This window comes from Plectropomus leopardus, chromosome 20 (assembly GCF_008729295.1).
Source record: "Plectropomus leopardus isolate mb chromosome 20, YSFRI_Pleo_2.0, whole genome shotgun sequence".
NCBI classification, from domain to species: Eukaryota; Metazoa; Chordata; class Actinopteri; order Perciformes; family Serranidae; genus Plectropomus; species Plectropomus leopardus.
The window spans coordinates 1974217-1986442 of NC_056482.1; the positions used below are offsets into that span (position 1 = coordinate 1974217).

The 12226-nt window shown below is 38.6% G+C and overlaps 1 protein-coding gene across 1 annotated transcript; it reads left to right on the top strand.

The window, feature by feature from the left end:
* Positions 1-843: 843 nt before the first annotated feature.
* On the top strand, positions 844-9207 carry LOC121959778 (nuclear receptor subfamily 5 group A member 2-like). The gene is made up of 6 exons (XM_042509262.1): positions 844-945; positions 1119-1260; positions 2270-2805; positions 6731-6850; positions 7391-7538; positions 8875-9207. The coding sequence occupies exons 1-6, from the start codon at positions 844-846 to the stop codon at positions 9126-9128; spliced, it is 1302 nt and encodes a 433-aa protein (XP_042365196.1). The 3' UTR covers positions 9129-9207.
* The last annotated feature ends 3019 nt before the right edge of the window (positions 9208-12226 follow it).

Here is a 12226-nt window from a genome sequence, read left to right on the forward strand (position 1 = left end):
GACTGGTCAGAAAATCAGAAAGAAAACTCTGATTACCTAAAACACTAAGAGCCATCAGCAGCAACAGGAAAGAGAGAACAACCAACCAGGCGATTAATATTCACCTTTCTATTCTGCTGTCAAAGTTTTGTTGTACAGCAACACAGAAACAGGTGAGTCAGTCAGTAGAGGTGCTCATTGGCTGGAGCTTCAGACCACGTCAGCAGCCTGTCTTGGACACAGAATCAGGACCATGAAGACATGTGGCCAGCGCTCTGATCCGCTTCACCACTGCAGCTGGAAGAACACTCAGCATTTGCACCAACTTTGATTTCAGTTTACGACTAAACACTCAACGGTTACAGAACTTACCCAAGGCCGAGCAATAAGTAAGTCAGGAAACGCTACGGGTATGATACAATTTTCTTTTTATCAATTGATTGTACTGCGAGATATCTTTCATTTGTTTTCCTTTTGATGCATCTTGTTTCTAATTCAGGCTGGAACTGAGTGCATTTGTTACACCAAATTCTGTGAACCGTCAGATCCAGGACCCGGCACCCAAAGCCTAAACACTCAACAACTCACAGAACTCCCTTTTAAGGGAGTCACAGTACTGGGTCACAGAATCTGACAAGTCACAGAATCCGGTGTTACATGTTTCTTTTCTTGGATCATTAGAAGGTAATCATTTTATTCTGGAAAAAGACCTGCAATGAGCAGATTACATTTTGCAGTCAGTTGTAATGTTCCAAAGCAACCAGTGCAATTCTTTACTTTGTAATCTGATGTCCATAAAGTTCAGTGTAGTTGTTGTTGCTCTTCATTGGGTCCTGAGAGAAGGCTTATGTTGCCTTTTTCAGAATGGAGTACAGACGTGATGTGGCTTTGGAGGAGCTGTGTCCTGTGTGTGGAGATAAAGTCTCTGGTTACCACTACGGTCTGCTCACCTGTGAAAGCTGCAAGGTATGTTTGGTTTTTCCATTATATTGCCCTTGTTACACCTGGACTGTATATTGAGTGGAGAAGTTCTGCTTTTGTTTTTTATGTTTTATGTGTTTTTATGTATATATAACAAATAGCTAGAAAACAGAACCATTCTCTTCAAATGGACCTTTCTTCTTCTTCAAAATTAACAGGGTTTTTTTAAAAGAACGGTTCAAAACAACAAGAGGTACGTCTGTGCAGAGAAGCAGGTGTGCAGAATTGACGTTACTCAGAGAAAAAGGTGTCCGTTCTGCAGATTTCAAAAGTGTCTTCATGTTGGAATGCGACTGGAAGGTAAGAAGGACAGTTTTTTACACACCTGTGGTTCCTCTGGAGTTAGTGTGCTGCTTAGACACATTAATTAAGAAAAAAAGGTTAATTGTGCATTACTTTCCTTTAATGCCACATTTGCAAAATATCCAAATGTAACCTACTTCCTGCCGCCCATAATAATAATAATAATAATGATAATAATAATATACAATGACAACATGGTTACAATTGTGTTCCGTTAGAAAAGTACTGCCACATATGAAAGGAATTATTTCTCTGTTCTTCTTGTTGCAATGTTTAAAATGTCTTTAAATTTGTGGTTATTAAATATGTAATTAGAAATAAGATTTTTTTTAACCAAAGAATATATCATCTAATTAAGGTGTGCTGATTTTGTCACTTCATGCTGTTTTGCTTTTCTTTTTATTCTTTCAATGTTCTGTTACAGTAAAATAATAATAATAATAATAATAATAATAATAATAATAATAACTTCATATTCAAAAACTAAAACAATGTAATTTCCCAAAGTCTTTTAATGTACTATTTTATTTCTATATTATTATATTTCTTAATATAATATATCATGTAACAGCAGTACTAATTTTGATTAATTTAGAATCAACACAGTTACACCAGTTTCTCCTGTCAGTTACATCATTACTGTACCATGTAAATATCTAATAGATACCCAGTGGTTTGGAAAATACTTGCAATGTCATTAATTTCTAAGTCCCTCTTAAACAAAATGTTGTTAACCTCTAATTTCTTTCTTCTCCTGCATTTACATATTTTCCAGGTACCCAGTATTGTATTAATAGCCCATTTGTTTTAGCGCATTACACTCTCATTCATGGTCATTTAGCCCAGTGGGTCCTAAAGATGAAGAATACAGTGAATGTCAGTCATAATGTTGCCTCATGCTCTGAGTGAGCCATATATTGGCTTCTCTGCCTGTTAGGAAAGTGTGTGCACGTCATACTAAAAATCAACCTGAAAAACTGCTCAAACAATCAACTGCTCCCCTCAGCTGTTCGTGCAGATCGGATGCGAGGTGGCAGAAACAAGTTTGGCCCCATGTACAAGCGTGATCGAGCGCTCAAGCAGCAGAGAAAGGCTTTGATTCAAGCTAGTGGATTCAGAATGGACAGCAGCCCACCTCTGGTCTCCTCAGCCCAGCACAGAGACCAGGCTCCATTCCTGTGCTCACTCCTGCCTGATTACCAGTGTACCTCCTTCTCAGATTGGACCATCAAGTCAGAGTACACCAACATCTGTGCAAGTTCACCAGCCTCTGCTGTAGGAATCACCTCAGGCAAGCTGTGCTTAAGACCTTTCTCTCCACAAGCTCCCAGGATGCCTCAGCTAGTGAAGGAGTTCTTGCGCTGTGATCCAGATGAGCTTCAGCTGCGGACTCAGACCACTACTCGTCTCCTGCAGGAGCATGCGAGGTGGGAAAAACACGGGGAGCCCAGCACATTCAGGCTCCTGTGTCTCATGGCTGACCAAACCCTGTTCTCCATTGTGGAGTGGGCTCGCACATCCATCTTCTTCAAACAACTCAAGGTGAGATCCTGTCTGTTGATTTGGCTGTTATACACAAAGCAAACTACAAGAAACACAAAACTCAGCCCACATCCATCTGATTTAGTTTTACACTCAGATATGTGTTCATCATATGTGTCCATGTCCATGCATTTCTCGCTGTTGTCCCTCATTAGTCTTGTTTAACCCTCAGGGCCCGCTTTAATATTACACTCACTTGTATCACTCAAAATGCACTTTTCAAAATCAAGCTTTAAAAATGCTATACATTAATAATATTTTCTACTTGCTACTACTTACCTTTTAAATATACTACATTCTAGTATATTTGCAAGTATATACACATTTTTTTTATGATCACAGTCTAGGATATGTCAATGATTAGCAGCAACACTGATTTTTATACATTATTATTTTTCTGTGCAGCATCAAATACTCACACTTATACTGCTCTGCACACAAAAAGCGCTTTTCAAAATCATACTATGAAAATTATTATACATTGATTAAAGAATTAATAATGCCACACCAAACCCATCCTGCAAAACTCTTACATGAAATGTAACTAAACCCAAACAATCAACACTCTGTTTGTTTATGTTTGTTTGTTTTCGTTGTCTTTTGTTTGTTTTTCTTATTTCTTGCGTGTTTTTGTTTTCTTTTGTTTAAATTATCTTTAAGTTCATTGTTGTTGCTTTCTTAATTTTATTTAATATAAAATCCAATATCATCGCTTTGTTGACTTTTTCTTTGGTTAGACTATGTGTATGAACCAAATGGTGAACAAAGGGTTAAAAGAAAAGAAAAGAAAAGAAAAGAAAAACACTGACAACCAGAATGTGACATTTCAATATGGACATTCTTATATAGTCCATTTTAAACAACCATGAAATACTCAGGGGTGTTAGACACTAAGTCAAAATTCCATGTAACACATGGCTGATACATACAGCATGTTACTTCTCAAACTTTTTATTCAATGCTTTCACTATTTTTTTTAAAGTAAATAAACAAATACAAATAAAAACAACAGGTTCTAAGCTTAATTTTGATGTTGATGTATTGGTGGGGCTTTTGAATAAAATAAAGCTATCACACCTGTGGATTGATTTGAATCAGGAAAGTTCTCAGAGCAACTCTGAGCAGGGAAAGGACAGAATCTTTGATCTGGAGAGGTGTGGTTCACCCTGTTTCTCGGTATGGCGCAGTCTTTTACCCAGTGTCGTTCACAAGTGGGAAGATTACTGAAGAGATCTTACAGAACTTCTTTGAAACAACTGACTGGCAGATGTTTGAGGAAGCAGCTGACGGTGACATCAATGAGTACACGGACTCTGCTGTAGCGGTTTAAATAGGGGATGTATTAATTAATTAGCAATTAATTAAAATTATTAATTAATCAATAAATCAATGCCAAAATATGTAACTATAACTCATAATATAAAAAATTGTGACTCAGAAACATGAATTGGTATAAAGATGAAGGGACTCAAGGGACTAATGGGACTCAACTTCGGCTATCAGGAACAATAAGTTTACATTAAAAATTAGAGTTTAAAAACCTCGGAGCACCACCCATTAAAATAGAAAGGTTGATAACCCATTTTGCTTTATAAATTGATTCAGTCTCATAATCTGAAGGTTGCTACAGAGTTCTTTTTCCAGGTGTACAGGGACCTGACATTATACACACACACACATCACAAGATTAAGTGGCTTTATAAATGAAAGGTTTATTAAACTATTCACTACACAGCAAAACTACTCATAAAAGACTACAAATGAATGAGTTTAAGAATAAGTATGAATAAATGATGAAACAGTGAATACAGCAAAGACACCAAGTGAATAAAATGACTAAATGAACTACAAACTCATAAATGAAGCAACAATTAAATGAGGGGATGAAAACCAGTGAGGAACTGAATTAGATGTGACATCTGCTTGATCATCTTGCACTGTTTCAGAGCGCCTGATCGAGTCCAGATGTCACATCTAATTCAGTTCCTCTGCATCCGCATCACAGAGAATTTGTCTTGGTCACTGCACACAGACACTGTGGTCATGAAAGCTCGTCAGCGGCTATATTTCCTGAGGAGACTGAGGAAGTTTGGCATGACCACTGGCGTCCTCATCAACTTCTACAGGTGCACCACCGAGAGCCTGCTGATGGGCTGCATCACAGTGTGGTACAGGAACTGCTCCAGTCGCAACCAGGAAACACTGCAGAGTATGGTGCAGACGGCACAGCACATCACTGGAAACAGTCTCCCCTCCTTCCAGGACATTTACCGCAGCCGGTGTCTGGGGAAGGCACGCAGCATTGTCAAGGACCACAGCCATCCAGCACACAGACTATTCTGCTTGCTACCATCTGGCAGACATTACAGGAGCCTGATTGCACACACCAAAAGACTGAAAGACAGCTTTTACCATCAGGCTGTCAGGCTCCTTAACTCAATATAACTGGTTGAGGCACTGCATTAACCCCATATTTGCCACTCACAAATCCATGCACACACACTTTAGATCTTAATGTTTACATTCTTAGCCTTGCACATGTATATAGATATATCTATTTTTCTTAATCTATTTCTTCTATTTTTCTTCTTTTTTTATTGTTTTGAATAGTGAGTTGACTGGTTCTTCTCAGCCATAAACATTTCATTGCATTGTTGACTGTGTGTTAACTTGCATATGACAAATAAATAAATGAATCTGAATCTGAATCTGAATGTGATTGGTTGTCCTTTTTTGAGTCTGCAGGTTGTGGACGCCCAGTGGAAATTAAATGAACTACATCACAATATAAGACAGTAATTTTGTGTGATCTCTCTGCGGATGGTGGGTTGAAACAGTTGCTCATTGCCCGGTTATGTGTGTTTGAAGATCGCACCAATTTGCTCAGGGTTCAAAAGTCGTTTGAAAGCAGCACAAGAAAAATGATGTTGCTTCAGCTTTCAAGGGGTTAAGGACTAAGATGCTTTGGGAATAGCTTTAATCTTTACTAGGAGGACCTATTACTGCAAGCTCAAAATCTTAACAAATGTCATGATTCTAAGAACCTTTGTGAATACGGGCCCTGGCTTTTTTCCTCATTCTTCCTGCACTTGCTGCCTTCTCCTCTTTGTGTGTGTTTCTCTCAGTGATAGCAGGGAGTGGTCAGCTCCTAGCCCCTGACTGACTCTTTAGAGGTGACTACAGAATTTAGCAATGACTTTTCAGTGTGAAGTTAATGAAATGACTTGTCAGTAAAATCAAGGGGTGATGTTGCAAACAAAATGGGCATTTTTATTTTATATCCATCCACAGTGATATTGTTGTAATCGGCCACAATTCCCATCATTCCTTGTGCTGGACTAGTTTTTTCTACTAAACGACTACAGTAGTTTAAGTTTGCCTTTCTAAAATGCAAACATTACATTTTGTTCATGCTTGTAGTGCGTCTTTTCAGAATATTATTGCATGTGTTGGTAACTGTTATTCATGATGGAGTAACCAAGGTCTTGTTTAAATATCAAGATAAAATGAATGAAGTTCCTACACTGCTCCACACTAGCAGTGTGGAATGGCAGTGTCAGTCCAGACTGACTCATCTCTTTAACAAATTTGATGCAGACATTCATGTTCCTTAGAATTAATTGCCTGCATCATTCTCTGGTCAAACTTTTAAACTGTTGTGTGTACTGGTGAACCTTTGGTGATCAAATATGTGCAATATGTGGTTAAAGTAATGGCGTTATATCTGCTTAACAGTTACGCATTGTTACTGTCAGTGTGCTAACGTGCATAACTATTGTTATTAAATTAAATGTTTAATTTTGTTATAGTTATTACACTGGAGCTGGCTCAGATTTGATAAAGGTCCTCCTTTAAAATACAGACAAGCATTGTGCAGGATCAAACCAGTATTTGAATAGTTTTAACTATTTCTTTCTGCTCATAGTTGAATGATCAGATGAAGTTGCTGCACAGCTGCTGGAGTGAACTGCTGCTCCTGGACATCATCTCCAGACAGGTCCTGTGTGGCAAAGAGGGCAGCCTGCTCTTGGTCACTGGGCAGGAGGTAATTTCTGTTTTACAAACCAAATGGAGTAAACAAATAGCTGCAAGGCATGGGGACCAGGTGGGCTATATAGTATTTAGTCTGTCTGTGGCCCCATATTATAATTATATTGTACCTAAATTTATCCAGAACCATAAACAATAGCATCCATGTTATTTGGAAAAATGGTGATCTAATTCTCCCATTTGTTTGGAAGGATGTCTCCTCTTATTCTTCAGGGTTGGAGTCAAATATGGCTCCTAAATTTCTGGCAGAGTGTGCTGCATAGGGAGCTAAGGAACCCAGCTGGTGTATTAGCACTTCTGTCAGTGTGGACTGATTAGTAAAACCTCTGTTTTGGCCCTGTTAAGCTGCAGGTTTTGATGCATACACTTTCTCATTTCATGTAGGTAGTGATGGAGGGGATCAATGTTACTGTGGTCATTAGGAATTAGGGGTACATACAGTTGGGTGCATAGATTGTTTATAGAGATGGAGGACATGACAGTTCCCAAAAAGGAAGACCGCTCCTGATGTCAGTACATTTGTTGTTTGGTTTAGATGGGGCTATCTGACATAGACTCTCATGCTGGTCTGACCTTGACCAGCCTGGTCCAGAGAGGGCAGGAGCTGGTTGAGAAGCTTCACATCCTAAAGGTGGACCGCCAAGAGTTTGCCTGCATCAAGTTCCTCATCCTGTTTAACCCAGGTTAGTTACAGCTGATGCTATTTATTAATAATGCTTCAATTAGTTCCAAAAAAGTCCTGGGGTTCCATACAGATTGGGCAGTCTTTGTGAATTTCAGATGTGCGTTTTAAGCCAAGGTTCGTAATTAATGTCTTATAATGCAAAAATCAATCAAGCAATATGTTGCAAGTTCCTTTAATCTGTGCAGTCAAAACTTATATATATATATGTCAAAGAGAGGGAGTGTCTATGTGTACGCCTCTTTGTGTCATGCCACACACCTAAACCACACCCATACCTGCCAGTAGCATCTCAAAGGATGCTGACTGGTCTGAATTACTGGCAGTTCGGACATATGAGCATTACTTATCTAACCAGATGGACTTTCACGTGATCTTGTGATCTTGTTTAATTGTATGATGTTGAGAGATTCCAGCTGCTGTGCAAGCACAGAAAAAAGGAAAAGTTTACACATATATAAAATACCTTTTTCATCTAATTTTAACATTAAAGTCTTGAATTGTCGACCAAATTGCTAACTTTAGCTTGAGGCGCTACCATTGATTAAACAACTTTATTCCCGCTATTGAGATAAGTGAGCCTTCAGGGCTTTTTTGCCGAACAGTGGGGTGAGGTGTTCAAAAAACGACAATGTACACACATGGAGGAGATGATGGTGGATGAATGGCTCAAACACAGGATTTCCGCTCAGGAGTTGTAGGAAAAATAAGAAGTTAACATTGACGGATTATTTCCTGTTTATTATAAAAAATAATTAAGGCTAACTTCTGCTATGTGAGTAATTCTTGTAACACATGTGAAGTGCCACCAGTTGCCATGCAACCAGTTTCTACAGGTTTTCATTCATAACTTAATGTATCCTTATAGAACTGTTCGTATGAGACCTTACACAAATGCCAACACATTCGCATCCCAAGTTGTCATATGTTGCAGTGGACTTCTAGTATTAGTAGCAGTAGTATTTTGATGACCCAGGATGAGGAAGGACTCTACAGTGTTAAACACAAATGGTTGTTATAACTTGTGTATGCTACAGCTTCAGTTACTAAGACTAATGACACCAAGGCCTGAGATTGATCAAGTGACTGAGACAATATGCTGTTTGTGTCAGTGATAAGCTTTTTGGTCAAAAAGTGACTGTCTAAATAATTCAGTAGTTGTTTTTGTGGTTCCAGGGATATTGTTATTAAGCGAGCTGTCAATGATGCCAGTTAAGTATTAACCATGAGTGGTACTTCTAATTCTTCAGTTGTTCACTCCGTGATATGAAAATGTTTGTCAAGCTTTGCTTTATGTAAATTCACTGGTTGTTGCTTCTCTTTGCTCCACTGACCAGATGTGACACTGCTTGAAGACCATCAGTTCGTAGAGAGTGTGCAGGCACAGATTGAAGGAGCCCTGCTGGAGTACACTCTGTGCACCTCCTCACACCTTCTTGGACGCTTTGCTCATCTGCTGCTTTGTCTGTCTGAATTGCGCTCTCTCAGCACCCTTGCCGAAGATTACCTGTACTGCAAGCACCTGAGTGGTGAGGTGCCCTGTAACAACTTGCTAATTGAGATGCTCCATGCCAAGCGGAACTTGGCATGAAGACTAAGGGGCTCTGTCATTGTCCTCATATGTTAGCAGATGGAGGCATTAAGCTGTCATGAATATTTAATACAATGAGAACATGCCTTATATTTACTGTGCTTTAAAACTGAGTTTTGGCAATAAATTATACAATAACATTTTATTGTGAATGGGAAATTTTTGATTTGTATCCATTGAAACTACATGGACTACAGAGAGGAGCAGTTTGTAAAATTTAGTGGCATCTGGTGGTGAGGATTGCAATTTGCAACCATCTGAAACTTCTTCCATATGCCAAGAGTGAAATCCCAGTTAGTTCCTTAATTGTTCATTGTTTGAGTTTTTACTAGGAGGAAAATTATCCACGGAGATCTTTGTCTCTCTAGAACAAACAGACCAGGGGTCTCATTTATAAAACAGTGAGGTGGATCTATATTAAGAAGGTATGTAAGAGAAAAAGCTAAAAATGGCATGTGCCAAAAATATTCAGATTTATAAAACCAAACACACGCTTGTCAGCACACAAATTCCCAAATCAAAAATGATAAATATTAACTGGAATTGTCCTCATGTGGATCAGCCTCACATCCCTTCCTGTACCCACACACATTACACCGTAAATAGTAAATGCAAAGGCCCTCGTGAATTTTGACGAGCCTGCTGATCGGTGACTCTTTATAGTGTCCCAGCAGTATTTATATTTTAATTCAATTTTCAATTTTATTATTTATAAAGCCCAGCATCACAAATTCCAATTTGCCTCAGAGGGCTTTACAGCATATCATATCCCTCTGTCCTTTGACCCTCACAGCTTATAGGGAGGCCGAGTCAATAACATGCACTAATGAATGTTTGTAAGTAAAGATAGAAGGAGAGAGGAGCTCAGTGTATCATAGGAAATCCCTCAGCCTATATCAGCCTAACTAGGGGGTGGTCCAAGGCTAGCCTGAGCCAGCCCTAACTATAAGCTTTATCAAAGAGAAAAGTCTTAGATATACTCTAAAATGTGGAGATGATGTCTGCCTCCCCAACCGAAACTGGTAGATGGCTCCACAGAAAAGGAGCCTGACAGCTGAAGGCCCTGGATCCTGTTCTACTTTTGGAGAATCTAGGAACCACAAGTAACCATTCTCATGCATTCTCAGAGCACAGTGCTCTGGTCGGGTAATAGGGTACTACAAGCTCTGTAAGATATGATGAAACCTGACCATTCAGAGCTTTGTAAGTGCTGCAAAGGATTTTAAATCCAGTTCTGGATTTTACAGGGAGTCAGTGGAAAGAAGCTAAAATAGGAGAGATGTGAATGCTTTTCTTGGTTCCCATCAGTACAAGTGCTGCAGCATTCTGGATCAGTTGCAGGGTCTTTAGAGAAATGTTGGAGCAACCGGATAATAAGGAATTACAATCGTCTATCGAAGTAAGAAATGCGTGGACTAGTTTTTCTGCATCTCTTCGAGACAGGTTGTGTCTAATTTTTTGCAATATCATGCATGTAATAGAAAACCGTCCTTGAAATTGATTTATATGGTAGTTAAAGGACATATCCTGATCAAAGATAACTCACAAGTTCCTTACGGTGGCGCTGGAAGCCAGGACAATGCCATCTAGAGTAACAATATGTTTAGATAGAGAGTTTCTGATGTGTTTGGGGCCAAGTACAGTAACTTGTTTTGTCTGAGTTTAACATCAGAAAGTTGAAAGTCTTCCTGGTTTTTATGTTCTTAAGTCATGCCGGAAGTCTGATACAGAAGGTGAATAGAATTCGTCCAAGCACAGAACCTTGTGGAACTCTGTGACTAGCTTTATCATGCAGGGAGGATTCATCATTAACATTTAAAACTGAGATTGATCTGAAGCTTAGTGCAGTTGCTTAAGGCCAATTAAATATTTTAGTCTTTGTAAAAGAATATGATAGTATCAAAAGCAGCACAATGTACAGAGATTAGTCTTTTGTCAGAAGCAATCAGTCATTTGTGATTGTTACCAGTGCTGTCTCTGTGATATGATGCACTCTAAATCCTAAATGAAAATCCTCGTGTAAAAAGTCACAAAATTAACAATCCTTTCTCAGGGATAGGGTCACTTAAAGCACTTGCTTATTATTGGGCTAATATCATTTAATTATAATGGATCAAGCTGTAATTCATCTTGAACTATAACTATTGCCTTAAAAGTCGACCTTTAACATGGTGTAACATCCCTTTAGCCACTTGGAGGAAAACAGAAACAAGCTGTAAACACATCATTGACTCATCCAGCAGAGCAACATTACCATTCCTTTAAAGTTGTGTTTCTGGCCAAGTCAAGTCCATTTCATTTATTAAAAAATCACAAACACCCCCTGTTCTTAACCGCCTTCATTTCAAATAAGGAAATTCGCTGTGGATCTTTTGTAGGCTTTCCCTACATAATTACATAATTTGCTTCCCTCGTGCATAGCACACACTTACATGATCCATTGTTAATATAAAGATACAATAATGACTGTACCATTAAACATTTCTGATTATTTTTTACCCTTCATTGTAATATGATATTAAGACTGACTGAAATATTAAAACTCAGCACACTGCTGTTTTTTGTTTTGTTTTTGTTTTGTTTTTTGAGGGCACCATTACATTGCATTACATATCAAATGTATAATTTTCCCTAAAATTCAGCCTGTGTGTTGTATTATTGGAAATTTTGAGGTGTAGATTTCATTTCAAATGAAGGTATGTGGGTTTAAACTATGCCTTTCCTCAAAACATGATTTCTGCAGGGATGAAGAGATCATCTCATTTAATCATCAACAGGTGCAGCATGAGCACAAACTAGTCAGTATAACACATGGTACATCTCTTGGGAATATATAGACTACAAACTGTGTTACATAATGCCAGAAATTTAGTGCAAGCTAACGTGAATACGAAGAAAGTATATGATGAGAAAACACACTTCCTGCAGGTTCACATCACAGTGCAGGCAATCAGTGCCTGATTGTTATCAGGCACTGAGATCCCACCGATTACACCTTTAACCACCTGTTTTGCCCACTCTGTTTTAATAAAGGGCTTAATCACCATAATGCACTCATGTTGTTGTGAAGGCACACTATCTGATCTTTTCCACCTCAC

Bases quoted from the DNA above. Each gene is read 5' to 3' on its own strand.
- LOC121959778 (XM_042509262.1), top strand. From the start codon at position 844: ATGGAGTACAGACGTGATGTGGCTTTGGAGGAGCTGTGTCCTGTGTGT. The intron at 2,806-6,730 runs GTGAGATCCTGT...TTCTGCTCATAG, and splicing joins TCTTCTTCAAACAACTCAAG to TTGAATGATCAGATGAAGTT. The intron at 6,851-7,390 runs GTAATTTCTGTT...TGTTTGGTTTAG, and splicing joins TCTTGGTCACTGGGCAGGAG to ATGGGGCTATCTGACATAGA.